Genomic DNA, 13,631 nt, shown 5'->3' with positions numbered 1-13,631 from the left:
TGGCAACTTCTAAAAGACCCTGCGCCAGTTTCTCTCCAAAACAAATTCAGAGGTTGCACTCAAATCTTGCCCGGAATTCACGGCCTTTACACGCTGAAGGACGAACAGTTACCTGGAAACATGACATCGATAGACCTTTAAATCATTAAAAGCTTGACGAGGACTTCCAGTCTTTACAGCCATGGTTCAGAAGAATACTAGCATTTGTCAATGGTGGAGCCGTTGAAGAAATCAATCTCACCATTGATTTGATGCTGATGTTGCATCAATTCAAATATTTCTTTGTGATTTTCTAGATATCATTAAGAAGTGTGTTTATTCAAAAGGAGGATGTAAAAAAACTTTTAGCATGAAGTCAACCAATTTTGGCAGTGGCACGGGCCATTCAGCTAGAAATGGAGTTGATGAGACGGAGTAGTTCGGTTGTCATGATGTATCGAGTCGGCTGTACCCACTCCACCTGTGCATACTTCTCAAGCTCATTCCTCCCCATAAAAGCACACACATCACGCATCCAAATCCCAAGTCCCTGCTCATGAAATCCATCACAGTGGCTCCAACTTCCATAATATGGAAATGTTCATATATTGGCGAACCCCCAACATGGCTTGGCTTCTCGTCGCCATCTTCTTCACTGTCAGTCCGTCAACCTCAACCCGGATTCTAAGCCATCAACCACCCCCACCGCGCGGCGGCGATCGAGCGATCACCTTCTTCATGAACGACGTGCTGGGGACCTCACGGCCAGCGGCCGGTACCGGAGCTCCACCTCCGATCGCAAAGCCCATGGGTGGAAGGCCTCCGGCAACCGCTGCCTTCGCAGGCCAGACTGGTCCGCCCAACAAAAGCTGGTTGCCGCTCCTAACGAGCTTGCATGCATCGGCATTGGAGTCGGGAACAGTCACCATGATCGATGAGACATTAAGAGGCAGCGTCGCACTCGGGCCGCCGACGGCAGGGAAGGTGCAGGGGATGTACGTGACGAGCACAGGGGATAACAGCAGCCACATGGTGGCAATGAAGGCCACCTTCGAGGACGGCAGGTCGGATGACAGCTTGAGATTCTTCGGGGTCCACCATCTAGGCCTGCCGGAGTCTCACATCGCAGTCGTCGGCGGCACCGGAAGATATCACGGTGCAAATGGGTTTGCCGCGGTCAGGGCCACTGGTTCAAGGGAGAGCGCGGACGGGGTTCTCTCGGTTACTGTGTATCTCGAGTAATATAGCCATCTGATTTCGTCCAACAATGCTGCCTGGAGATGCAAAACAGTGGATTTGAATATATTTTTCTCTCCTTTTGAGTAATACTTTGAGTAATTGAATCATAATATATAAAATGTCAGTCACAAAGTAACATGGATAATGGCAGTTGCCAGGCCAGTCTACATGAAAAGAAAAAAAGAACGCCAAAACTGTAGCAAATGGCCACAGCCTGTAAAATTGTGTATTTGTTTTGCTTTCAGATCCTGTGCTAACATTTGCAACTCAGCTGATTCACTTCTCAGAATAAGTTGTTCTCTGAAATTAAAACGTACAAGGATGACGAAGATAAACAACATACAAAACTTGCCCTGCCTCGGAAGGAATTATTAAGAGAGCAATACGATGACAAATTCAATTAATGGTACATTTGTTGGACCGCATATTATAGATGATCTCAGTTTTTGGTTTTATGACTGCGCATCCAAGATACGCTGCCGGAAGTTGGTCACCATCCGGGGCAGCCCTTCCCTCAATGATATCTTTGGCTCCCAATTCAGCAGCTCTTTTGCCTTGGTGATATCTGGTTTCCTCATATGAGGGTCATCTGCAGTGTTGGGTTTGAACTCAATTGCTGCGGTCGAATCAATTGTTTCTTTGACAACCTGCATGGGTAGGGATGAAGTTTCTTGGGGAAAAAAATGCCATATGCGGTTCATGTGAAAACAATTCTCAGACAAACCTCAGCAAGCTCCAACATGGTGAACTCCCCTGGATTGCCCAAGTTGAAAGGTCCGATATGCTCACTTTCCATTAGCGCTACCAATCCATCAACCTAACAAGTTTGCCAGGGGTAATATAAAACTCAAAAGTCATCTTTATAATAATTGACAACTGCAATTTCATGATACAAATAATCCATATTCATTTACTAAGTAAACTCCATATAATAGGTATTTGAGTATCTTTGGCTATGAGTATTTGTTTTTGAGATGGTGTAAGTTCTGTTCTTCTAAAAGAAAATATCAGATGACTTTAGTGATCAAAACTCATCTAATTACAAAATAGTATTGGATTAGCTTTAACATTACTGACCAAATGATGGAGCATGCACCATATAGTCTAGCTCTCCCCGACACAGGTTACCTACTTTCAAACAATCTAAAAACAGCATAAGGATACAAAGCTTGGTTGGTATAAGAATATAGAGCATCATAAAAAGACAGCAAAAAGTTGAGCCTGATCCACACTTGTCTAGCTTAATGCAAAGCTCATTTAGTATTCATCGACTTCTAGTATGAAAATTAATTTTCATTGGGACAAATTTCCGTCTGCATCAAACATCAGAGATGATGTAAGAATTCTATAAATGAAGCAAGCAAATGGTAGTTTAAAACAAACAAGTTCATTTACAACCTAGGCACAAATTGAAGTATAAGTTAGGAAGAAAAAGCATGTTGTTTCGGATAATAGTAAACAGGACAAGAATTATGATTCAGTACCAAGTCAGAAACATATTGGAAACTTCGAGTTTGCTTCCCATCTCCATAAACTGTCAATGGCTGTCTACGAAGGGCCTGTAAAGAATAAATAAAAAGATTAGAATCTCCTGGTCCTCATTGTTCTTTACCATGTGAAGCTCACAATTTTTGCATTATGCAAGCAACTAAGGATTTAAATTCATATGAAAGGGTGAAGCCAACCTGTGCAACAAAATTGCTGACAACACGCCCATCATCAATGCACATGCGAGGCCCATAAGTATTGAAAATACGTGCAATACGCAACTGAAAATGGGAACTTTTTCTCACTTGTCCATGAAGTAGACACAGAGTTACAATTACTTCACTTACAGTCGGCAAGCAAGCGAGGCATACCCTTCCTAAATGTACTTGAATAGAAGATGTACAAAAGAATTATACAAATTATTAGTCCATATTGCCAAGATGCAATAACCCTAGGAGGCTAAGAGTGTCAAGAATACCATCCTCCATTTTTGATGTTCATCAGTAAATATATGAAAATGAGAGAGGAACATTGTCTAAAGGTCATCATGATGCAGGGGGTAAAAGGCATGGCTTTCATTAGTAAGTCCTATTCATCCATACTATACAGAAATACTTACAAAAACCAACTAGCATTGCCATATCTGTAGCATGATTGAACTTTGAGGCAAAGATAGCAGAATAATTCAATATACCACATAGGAGTACATAAAGCCGGTCCAAAATAAATGGAATAAGGTTGCCTTTCATGTTATTTTTACTATAGAAGATAATTGGTTTCTAAATGTGCTGAGAGCAGAGCCATCGCCCCCCTTCCCACTCCAAGTGAGCATGTCCGCCTAACTTTTTCAGGTCACATATGGCCTTTATCCTTTTTTTAGGTTCACTAGGATAGGAATTTCAACTATCGGAGGTGTCAAAATCGCTACATATTCAATGTGGTGCTACTGGATATCTAGTATCAATATGTTGATATGGGATACTGCATCAATATTATGTTTAGTAACCATTCTAATAATCAGTTCACTTTTCCAAGGCATTTGGAACATGAAACAATGCTATGCTCGGCACTCACTGCATTGTACAGCTTGCATATAATGCTATCATTGACATAAGCAGAGCTAGAAACACATACACCATGTGTCACACGCTGTTTCCTGTTGTATGCGCTTTGCAGTTCCTTAGTGCAGAACCCACATGGAACCTGCCGAATATATGTTGTGCAATATGTATTGATGGCATGCATGTACATGTAGCATTTTTCATAATTCAATTTGGTCACTCATGTAAAGCATGTAGATCTTGCATTCTTCATCATCTAATTGTCATTCATGAATTATTAACTCAATCAAATTTAGTAAATTCAGTTGAATTGCAGCAGTTCATCATGAAATGCTGCAAACAGAACTACCATCACCACCCAATATAGTTAATTCATAATAAACACTCGAACATGGTTACCTCAACATCTGCACCTCGATGGTAGTCCATAGTTAAAGTTTCTGCCGTTCTCTTACCTTCATCATAACAACTCCTAACACCTACGAAACACCAAGCAATAACACTTGCAAAATTTGAAGGGCAACTCAAAGATCACATAGGAACTATCAAGGCACTCTTCAGTACACATAAAAAAAAAGTATCAATTGACATGGAGCTTACCAATAGGGTTGACATTGCCCCAATATGTCTCCTTTTGTGGGTGTTCAAGTGGATCACCATAAATCTCACTGGTACTCGTCAACAAGAAACGAGCCCCAATTCTCTTTGCCAATCCCAGCATATTCAGAGTCCCCATCACATTTGTCTTGTAACCATAATTAAGAATTCAAACTTCAACTACATCAAACATCGTATGATGATTTGCAATAACTAGGGACATATCAAGGAACAATCATAAATCAAAACAATCTTGCTCAAACAACTCCTAGCAAAATTATAAATCTTAAAGAATAATCAAAACCCTAAAATTAAGATAAAAAAACCTATTTTTCAGAATGCTAATAGTTCATTTTACAAAAAAATGTTTAGTTCTAGTATCCTACCAGCTTCTAACGATAAAATTTAGCATGATCTCAATCCCAGTCCAACCCCGTCAACAGGATATGCTACAATCCACCTGAACTGATAATAAAGATTCACTTCATCAAAGCAAAGAAAGATGGCGATAAATATTTTTAGATCCGAAAAAAAAAGGATATGATGGTCTTGATGGGATTATACTTGTAATGAACCGGCGAAGCAGGGCAAGCGAGATGGTAGATCTGGTCGACCTCGAGCAGGATGGGCTCCACGACGTCGTGGCGGATCAGCTCGAACCTGGGATTGTGGAAGTGGTGCACCACGTTCTCCTTCCTCCCCGTGAAGAAATTATCGATGACGATGACGCTGTCCCCCCGGGCCAGCAGCTTGTCCACCAGGTGGCTCCCCACAAACCCCGCTCCGCCCGTCACCACGATCCTCAGCGGCGGCCTCCTCAGCCCCACCGGCATCCTCCTCCCAGCGGAGGCGGCGGAGACCGGGAGGAGGTCGCGGTGGGGGACGTCGGAGGTGGGGAGGAGGCGGTCGGACGAGGAGAGGTAGGGCTGGAGGAGGAAGAAGCAGGAGGCGAGGGCGGCGCCGACGAGGACGAAGAGGAGGCGCTGCTCGCGGAGGAGGTAGGAGGCGGCGGCTGACGAGCGGGAGTTGTGCTGCCTCGCGGCCGTGACGGTGTAGGTCGGGGAGTGGGTCCGGATTGGCTGCTGCTGGCCGAGGCCAGGCAGCTTGTGGAGCTGCTTCATGGCTCTCCGGGGAAGATCTGACGGTAGATCCGGGTGATGAATCGGTATATCCGGTTGTCCCTGCGGAACTCCACAAGCCGGAAGGAGAAGGACAGAAAGAATTAAAGAAAGGGAGGAGTTATTTGAAGGGAGCTGGGGATGGTTTCGGTCTTTCGGACAAGAGTCGAGGAGGGTTGAGACTTCGGGCACATCAAAGTGGACTCGCAGATGGAAAGGGGGTTGGGCTAAAAGCTCGCTCAAGACAGCCCATTTAGGGCCTATTTGGCAAAACCAATAACATAGCCTGTTAGCTTGCTTTTTTTTTTTTTCTTTTTTTTATCCAGATCCACTCTAATTCTGACCTAAATTCCATCAACAAACCTTTTGGATTGTAGGATAAAAAAAAAAAAAAAACTATGAAGGTTATATTTTTTCTTCCATAAAATTTGGGCTAGAGAGAGATTGGGTTGATATGGATCTTACTTAAATAGGCTGTATAATTCATAATCCGATAGAAAATCTAACTTGATTGGATTTTCCAAATACTATGTTCTAAGCCTCTTGGGCTCATGACATTGTGTGAGAAGGCCTCAACAGTGCTTCATAATAACCCACAATTTCTCTTTTTCTAGTTTAGCTCATGTGCATAACAAAATGGGATGGCTCTCTCCCCAGAAACAAATCGTATGTGTTGAGCACAAAATAAACCTGTAAACTAAGACCCAAAGTAAACAACAAAGCCATCTTTAATTTCATCCATTTGTATTCCCATGCTTCTCTGAAGATGCTTAATTTGCACTCATAACCTCTCACAAATTGATTAGGCTTCAAATCACCTAAACAAGCATGAATGTATATATTTACCTTCACCCTGATTGCACCATTCTGGCTATAGGTACCCATAGCACTTTAGTTTTGAAACTGTTTGGTAGAAAGTAGAAACATACAAGAATATTTGTCGATGTTTATTTTATAATTTATTGAATCTCTTGTTCAAAGAGTTAATAGAGTATGATGCTTCATCATAATTAACTATTTTTGAAGTATTTAAATTAAATAATTAAAAGAAAACACCATAGAATAACTTGTCTCAAACTAGAAACAAACCAAAAAGCTTTGTCTTAACCAAGGCACCAAAATTACAGCTTTTATATATCCATTTTTTTCTTAAAAAACAAAGAATGTTGACCGGAAAGAATACAAGAAAAATGATACCTAATAATCAGCATGACCGATATTCACTCTCGTCACAGCTGCAGCCTACTGATATTTCGACAAAATAGAAACTTTGATCTATATCATCGGCCTATAAATTCCTGTGATGACAAAATTTTGAAGGAAAATTAATGACTCCAATTCTTAACCATCTAAGAAAATCTTCGGATATCATGGGACTCGATAAATTTGATAAAAATGAGCTTTAGATAATTTGAAAGAGTCATTGGAGATTACTGACAATACCTACTTGACTATTCATTCTCACTTGACTTTTCTTGACTTACCTTTTCTAGCACGAGAATTATAGGGATAAGCCACCCTTTCTTACTTATGAACAATGGAGATGGATCGATAACGCAAGCTATTTAAAGACAAACTTGGTCCACACTTCACAAAGAGGAGGTATACTTAAATCAATTTTTTTTGTTGAAATCCATTGGATTATAATTTTAGATGTGATAACATTTAACTATGCTGGGGCCTTATAAGCACATCTATGTTGCAAAGCGGGCCTAAACTTTCAAAGGTTTATGATTCCAGTTCTTGAATATTTGGGGGGGAAAAATTGATCTGTCATGTTAAATGCGAGGTGTAGGAATTCAAATTCCTCGCATGTTATTAATCTTTGTGATCATATTTTGTAAATACTAGAAATTATTAATATCATTCTGTAAATTCTAGACCATCATATAAGCTATCTATAGTAATTTGACAAAATGGTAAAATTTTATGTTTTTACTAAGTAAGCCATGATGGGTGGTTACGCAGAGTTGGTCATATTAATCTATCAAGTTAAATAAACTAAGTTAATTGGAAACATGTTAGGATGAAATTGAGTAAGTCAATGCCTAACAATGCCTAGGGATGCTATTATAAGAATTTGGAGGATATGAGAATGGACAAGGTCTTCAAATTGTGCCAGATTGTGACAAAGATGACAAAGGGAGATGCGAAAGGTTGCAATAGTGGCTACTTATGCCTAAAGCCTAAGGAGAATTAAGATGATCAAATTGGAATTGTAACTTAGTTACCTCTAATAGGTAAAAATATCATCACCTTAATAAAAGAACAGGTTAGACACTTCGTGCCTAAATTCTCTTTTTTAAACTTTACTAGTGAAAAAATGTTAGGTCGAGTTAGACCAGATCAAGCTGACTAAGGCCTTGAATCATCTTGCCCCTTCTTTTAGACAAGGTTACATATTAGCATGCATATGCAGCCACTTATGATGTAGATACCATATCCCTTTCCATTTGATTGTTGTCACAGTTCAAGCTAATAAAAAAAAAATAAAAAAAAAGAGGGCATTCCATGGTTCAGCCGAAGTAATCCAACAAAACAAAATTAATCAAGAGAGAGTTCCAAGGGACCTTTATTTCTAAAGAGCTATATGCATCCCCCCTTCCATGTCACCACCTTCGAAAGTGCCATATAGAAATCCTTTCAAGGTTGCTTGGGGCCGGATATTTCTATCCATCACCATCCATATTGATGAAAGCCCAAGCTAAAAACCTCATCAAACATAGGAGTCCACCTTTCTAATAAACCGTAACCATCGATCTGCCATCATTAACATGGCACCACTATTTGTTATGCATCTCTCCAAGCATTTTCTTACCTTGCATCTTTAGAAAATGCTCATCATGCTTTGCTTTTTGCTCTATCTCAAATCTTGAGTCCCCTGTAGATGCTCTCTCATCTAGCCAAGCCACAATATCGGCGAACACAAGCTCAATGTTTTCAAGTGGTTCACCGGAGGTGAGGGCGTGCCACATTCCAGGGTACAGCTTGAATGTCTTGTCCTCGCTTAAGGCCGATTCATGGAGCAATTTGCTCACCGATGGATCAGTTACGATATCGTCTCCACCATGCACAACCAAGAATGGCAGTGAAACCTGTTGCCAAAGAGGAGAAGCAGGCATTAACATGAAAATTGAAGTTTAGGAGGTGAAATCGAGGCTAATAAAACTGTTTCTGAATTCTTAATTGGTCATCTTCAAGGAACAAGACCTAATCAATCTTATGCATTTAATTCAACGATGACCACAATTAGTGGGGCCATCAATCAACTAGCTAGGAAGCAAGGATTTGCTTTTCAACTCACTATGAAAAATCTGCGAAACATGTCGTCAGCTTAATTGCTCGAGTTTTTGGTACAATAAAATGCCTATCAGTAAGACCTCTTCCTTGGGGCCTAAACACAAAGACACCACAATCATTGAATGGTATCTTAGGTGTAAGAAGTGGACACACTGCTTGGCCCCAACCATTCTGGACTTCAAGACCATGTTGGAACTTGGTAAACATGCAACTTGGATAAATTGCTAGCTTTTTATGTCATGATCCATGTTATGATCTATGCACCATTCATCAAGCTTTTGTCGAGCTAATATGACTCAATTTTGAGAGAGTCGAACGTATCATTGATTGTAGAAAGGAGCACGTATTGTTGTTATACATGGAACCAAAATTCTCTTAGATTAGCCTAAGAAGGTTTCTTTGTTAACAAGCCATGCATGGTATGATAGATTAATTCCAAGTCTCTTGGTACAACATTAAACAAAAATTAAAGTGACTATTAACATGCAGGAAGACCAATACCTTCTGATCTGAGTTCGTTTTGTTGTACGGCGTAGTCATTATTGCTTAATGTCTAACTGGTGCACTTTAGGTTAGTTTCCATCTTAGAGAGCAAGAGAAGATAACATGTCACCATAACTAGACTTGTTTGGGTTGTTTAGTTCTTATTGAATTGCTTAAAATAGACGCTCAAGGACGACTTTCTTTTTCATACTTTTGTAGTGATGTTAGACCAGGGATATTATATGAATGTGTGTTATGTGGTCTAAGCTAGCTTAATTAATAAAACCTATCGGTGGAATAGAGACAAAATATGCTGACATAATGACACTTCTAATAAAGTTTATCTGACTTAAGCCCTGGTATGTAAAATTTAAAAGAGATAAAAAAAGATTAGGACTAAAAGGAAGGGATAATTGAATAAAACTCATGTTGATCAGAAGAAAGATGTTACCTGGTGAAGGTTCTTTTCAATATCTAGGCTGACCATGAGAAGCTCATGGCCGGTTTTTAAGCGAGGTTTTCCCTTGTAGCAATAAGGATTAGATCGAATCTACCAAATATGATTAATTCATGTATTAGAAATAAATCATAAAAAATAATTGAGATAAAAAGTTGAGAAGGAATGATATGTCATGGATCTCCAAGTATGTTAATTTACCTCCTCTCTTTTCTCAGGATTTTTGAAGGCAACATCGATAATATCTTGCGAGGGGATTATCTTCCACGTTGGTATGATGTTGCACAACTTCCTCAAAACGCTGATCACGAATGGGTGAGGCTTCATTTCATCAGCAATCTGAGATATAAAATAATTAAAGAAACCAAATAAACAATTCCAATTAGTTACCATTTATACTAAAATAATTGCCAAAAGCCTAAACAGTACATGAATCTAGGATACCAGATACCAGTCTACGAAGGAAAGATATAAATTAACCAATAAAGAGTTACCAAAAGAGACAGCTAAATCCATATATTACAATCTACCAAAAGGGAATCCACATACATGTTCTAGGCTTTGTGAGAAAAGTTATAGTATGAAGAATACAAAAAAGGATGGAAGACCGAAGGCCTTGTGAGAAAAGTTATAGTAGGAAGAAAACAAAAAAGGATGGAAGACCGAAGACCTTGCACATAGGAGCAACCAAAATGGCACCATTCCAATAGGTTGGCTCTCTTCTATGGAGGAGGAGGACCATTGCTCCTCCCATGGACTCTCCAAGAAGAAACCGTCGCTTCATCTTATTCTCTTGCCTCTCTGGTATTTTGAAAGAAATGGAAAAATTATAACTTCTTTTTGATAAGGAATGGAAAATTATAACATACATACATATATACACACATGTATTATTGCATATATTCTTAAAATTAAGTTGATATATACCACCTGATAGAAAGAAAGAAAGGAAAGAAAAAAGGAGGAGTTTATACCACAAATGCTCATAAAATAGTTAGAGCAATCATCAACAAGGGCATTAAAGCTTGGTACATATCCTTGCAATCCAGAAGATTTCCCATGACCCTCGTTGTCTAATCCATAAACTGCATAGCCTGCCTTCGCTAGCCGAGTTCCTGTGTCTTTTTTTTTTTTTTTGGAAAAAAAACATTAGTTCTCCCCTACCAACTATATTCAATCCAAAACTTCAGGAAAAATAATTATGTAGAAAAGGAGCATAACATGTTTAGAATCAGGGATAATTACTCTAAATGATTATGTAAAAGAATACCTCTCATATACATGCTGCATTCCACTCCATATCCTAGCAAATTCCGGCCATGGAATCAAAGCTTATGAATTTAGAATAGTAGCAGATCAGCAATCTTTTGCTCATATACATGAAACCAAAACTTATATATTTATATACCGTGACATAAAAAGATTAAGGCCTTCGGTTCTTTTTTCCTCGGAAGCCATCTACATGTAAAGAGCTCTAATCCACGGGGACTCGTTATAAATTCCTGAAATCACAAGCAAACAAAAGATTACAAAAAAAAAACCCCTATATATGGCATAAGAAATTCAACTAATGTTGCACCAAAAATTAAAGCTTTTGATAGCTGACTAACCTCTTCATATCTGATAGACTCGTTGTCTTGAGCCTGCAAAATTTAATGTCAAAAAATAAGTCCATACATATGCATGGAGAGGGGGAGAGGGAGGGAGGGAGAGAGAGAGAAAAGGATAGAGGGAGAGAGATGCTGTGAGGCGGGTGGCAATCGAACGTACCATGAGAAGAAAGAGCCACAAAAATATGATATGGTTTTGGTGGAGATGAAAAGGAGATGGGAGCGTAGAGGATATAAAGAGAGAGGAGTAAGGAAGGTAAGCGAGGGGTTGCTTAAATAAAATAGACGGACTCCCTTCCCTTTAAACTTGGCGTATAGCTAGGAACATTAAATGAATGGGATTGCCCTTAATCCCTTTCCTTTTAAATAAAGAGGCGAGATGAATGCATCCATGTTTTGAACCTTGAAGCGGTTACAGATATAAATGAGCCTACAAAATTGAACCGGGTTAACCAGACTCAAACCTAGCCCATTTTTACCTCAATCTGATCCAAACAACTCATATTTCTTTCAACATAACTTGAATAAATCCCAACTTTATCTGACCCAATCTATTTAGGCTTGATTGGCTCAGAAATTGGGTTCGATGATGGCTTAACCTTGCCATCATTTCAAGGTTTGCTTGCTGTGATCAAGTGCCGAGTTTGTGTGGATTTATTTTTTTTGTTGACTGAATGGGAAGCAATTGCCACCCAGAACGTTTTAGAGTTTGTGTGGAAGTCAATGGGTCTTTGGATAACGTTCACAAGTGGGCGCTTTTGGTGGGCAAGGAGCCAATGGCTCTTGAGACGAAGGATCGGACTTCCAGAAGGCGGCTTCCCTTCAACGCGTGGGCACTGGGGATGGTGATCGAGTTGCAGTCCATCATGGCCGTAATGGTCCGGTGCCATCGTGTTAAGGTGAATGGCCCACATATTTTGACTTCTAACATGGTTTGGTTCTGGGTCAAACATTGAACTCATTTGAGGTTAGTTTGAGACCCGGCAGATTATACCTGTCTGTCTTAACTTTTTTAACTTACTCATTCTTTTCATTTATTAGAATAATTTTAGAGGTCACGGAACAGCCTGCATCGCTTATAATATTTTTTTGTTAGCATAATATTGTTAAAGTGATTTTAGGGATCACATTACAGCCTGTATCACTAATAATATTTTTTATTATTAGTAAGATCCTATATTAGCTTATATTATTTTTTATATATGAAGTCTGTACACGAGTATATATAACTCTTGAGATGTGTCGAATATGAAGGAACATAGATCACTTTTTTCTCTCTCTTTTTCTTTTATTTTTTTCTTTTTTTTCCAAATATTTCAACATTATTCACGTAAATGCAAATTGATAATTGTGTTTCCTCTTTTATTTTTGCCCCTCAATCTTATATGCAAAACAAAAACAATTACAATTACTAATTACTGGTGGCTGCTGTGAGAAAAAAAAGATAGGCAAGAATAGCTATGTTCACTTGGAAAGAAGCATGGATGTCCACAATAGATGTGCTCATTTTTTGCTGGTGGCTAATGAATGTTCTCTTTCCTCCACAGAAACTAAACTAATTGTATTTATATCCTCAAACGAGGAGATCTTTGGACCAACTCTGAGAGTACGTGCTAACTCTCCCACAAGGATGCAGGAGGTTCAAGATTTTAGACGAAAGATTTAGCAGTTCACATCATGGAGAAAAAGAGGAACATAATGGTATATTTGAAGAGGACCAAATTTTCAACAAGAGTCTCAAGATTACAGGCAAAAGATCTAGCAGCTCACATTAGAGAAATAACGATTGAAGAGTAAGAAAATGGTATGTTAGGATGGCAAAATTTTTTGCAACCTGAATTAGAGAAATTTCTCACAACTTGGACGGGAAACTTGGCCTGAAGGAAGGGAAAGAAACGAAATGGAAGAAATAGAAACATAATTACACCAAGACATGATGCGAATAGGTCCAGCTAGGTCCCACACAGGAGCTGAGACCAACAGTACGCCTCGAGGGCCCAGAATCTACTTTCTATTCCTTCTTTCCAGCATTCCGATGGACGTGAGGGAAAAAAAAAAGAAAGTTGTCTCTTTGGTGAAAAAAAAAAAAAAAAAGAAAAACAGTCATGAAAAACATCCATAAAAAAAAGTATGATCAAAAAAAAATAATTTCTATTTGGTTAGAGTTATTAAAAAAAATTAATTTTTACATAATAATTATATTCTTATATTTTATGAATAAAATTTGTGGAATTTAGAAAAGTCTAATTTCCAATATCTGTAAATTAGGATAATTTTTTTAAAAGATACTTTTTCAGTT

The 13,631-nt window shown here is 38.9% G+C and overlaps 3 protein-coding genes across 7 annotated transcripts; 1 reads left to right on the top strand and 2 right to left on the bottom strand.

Moving 5' to 3' along the window:
- Nucleotides 1-58: 58 nt before the first annotated feature.
- Nucleotides 59-1,242, top strand: LOC103702908 (dirigent protein 16-like). Its single transcript, XM_008785546.4, has one exon. The coding sequence runs from the start codon at nucleotides 571-573 to the stop codon at nucleotides 1,219-1,221; it is 651 nt and encodes a 216-aa protein (XP_008783768.2). The 5' UTR covers nucleotides 59-570; the 3' UTR covers nucleotides 1,222-1,242.
- Nucleotides 1,243-1,317: 75 nt separating this feature from the next.
- Nucleotides 1,318-5,710, bottom strand: LOC103702811 (UDP-glucuronic acid decarboxylase 1-like). Of its 4 annotated transcripts, XR_005511233.1 has the most exons (8): nucleotides 4,907-5,710; nucleotides 4,368-4,515; nucleotides 2,904-3,091; nucleotides 2,703-2,777; nucleotides 2,451-2,531; nucleotides 2,296-2,361; nucleotides 1,943-2,035; nucleotides 1,842-1,865 (listed from the first exon to the last, which is right to left on the bottom strand). XR_005511233.1 is itself a non-coding variant. In XM_008785379.4 (7 exons), the coding sequence occupies exons 1-7, from the start codon at nucleotides 5,483-5,485 to the stop codon at nucleotides 1,671-1,673; spliced, it is 1,254 nt and encodes a 417-aa protein (XP_008783601.2). In that variant the 5' UTR covers nucleotides 5,486-5,658; the 3' UTR covers nucleotides 1,318-1,670. The 4 variants fall into 4 exon arrangements, 2 of the variants coding, with proteins under 2 accessions (XP_008783601.2, XP_038980942.1); XM_008785379.4 differs by lacking the exons at nucleotides 2,296-2,361; nucleotides 2,451-2,531 and adding an exon at nucleotides 4,167-4,246 and having other exon boundaries at nucleotides 1,318-1,865; nucleotides 2,904-2,987; nucleotides 4,907-5,658; XR_005511232.1 differs by having other exon boundaries at nucleotides 1,841-1,865; nucleotides 2,296-2,531.
- Nucleotides 5,711-7,908: 2,198 nt separating this feature from the next.
- On the bottom strand, nucleotides 7,909-11,618 carry LOC103702812 (caffeoylshikimate esterase-like). 2 transcript variants are annotated; one of them, XM_008785380.4, is made up of 9 exons: nucleotides 11,493-11,618; nucleotides 11,333-11,365; nucleotides 11,131-11,224; nucleotides 10,993-11,025; nucleotides 10,697-10,843; nucleotides 10,393-10,523; nucleotides 9,924-10,061; nucleotides 9,717-9,815; nucleotides 7,909-8,577 (listed from the first exon to the last, which is right to left on the bottom strand). In XM_008785380.4, the coding sequence occupies exons 1-9, from the start codon at nucleotides 11,493-11,495 to the stop codon at nucleotides 8,266-8,268; spliced, it is 990 nt and encodes a 329-aa protein (XP_008783602.2). In that variant the 5' UTR covers nucleotides 11,496-11,618; the 3' UTR covers nucleotides 7,909-8,265. The 2 variants fall into 2 exon arrangements, with proteins under 2 accessions (XP_008783602.2, XP_008783603.2); XM_008785381.4 differs by lacking the exon at nucleotides 11,493-11,618 and having other exon boundaries at nucleotides 10,993-11,053; nucleotides 11,333-11,484.
- Nucleotides 11,619-13,631: the final 2,013 nt, after the last annotated feature.

Source organism: Phoenix dactylifera, chromosome 3 (genome assembly GCF_009389715.1).
Source record: "Phoenix dactylifera cultivar Barhee BC4 chromosome 3, palm_55x_up_171113_PBpolish2nd_filt_p, whole genome shotgun sequence".
NCBI lineage: Eukaryota > Viridiplantae > Streptophyta > Magnoliopsida > Arecales > Arecaceae > Phoenix > Phoenix dactylifera.
This window is presented reverse-complemented; position numbering and strand designations above follow the sequence as displayed.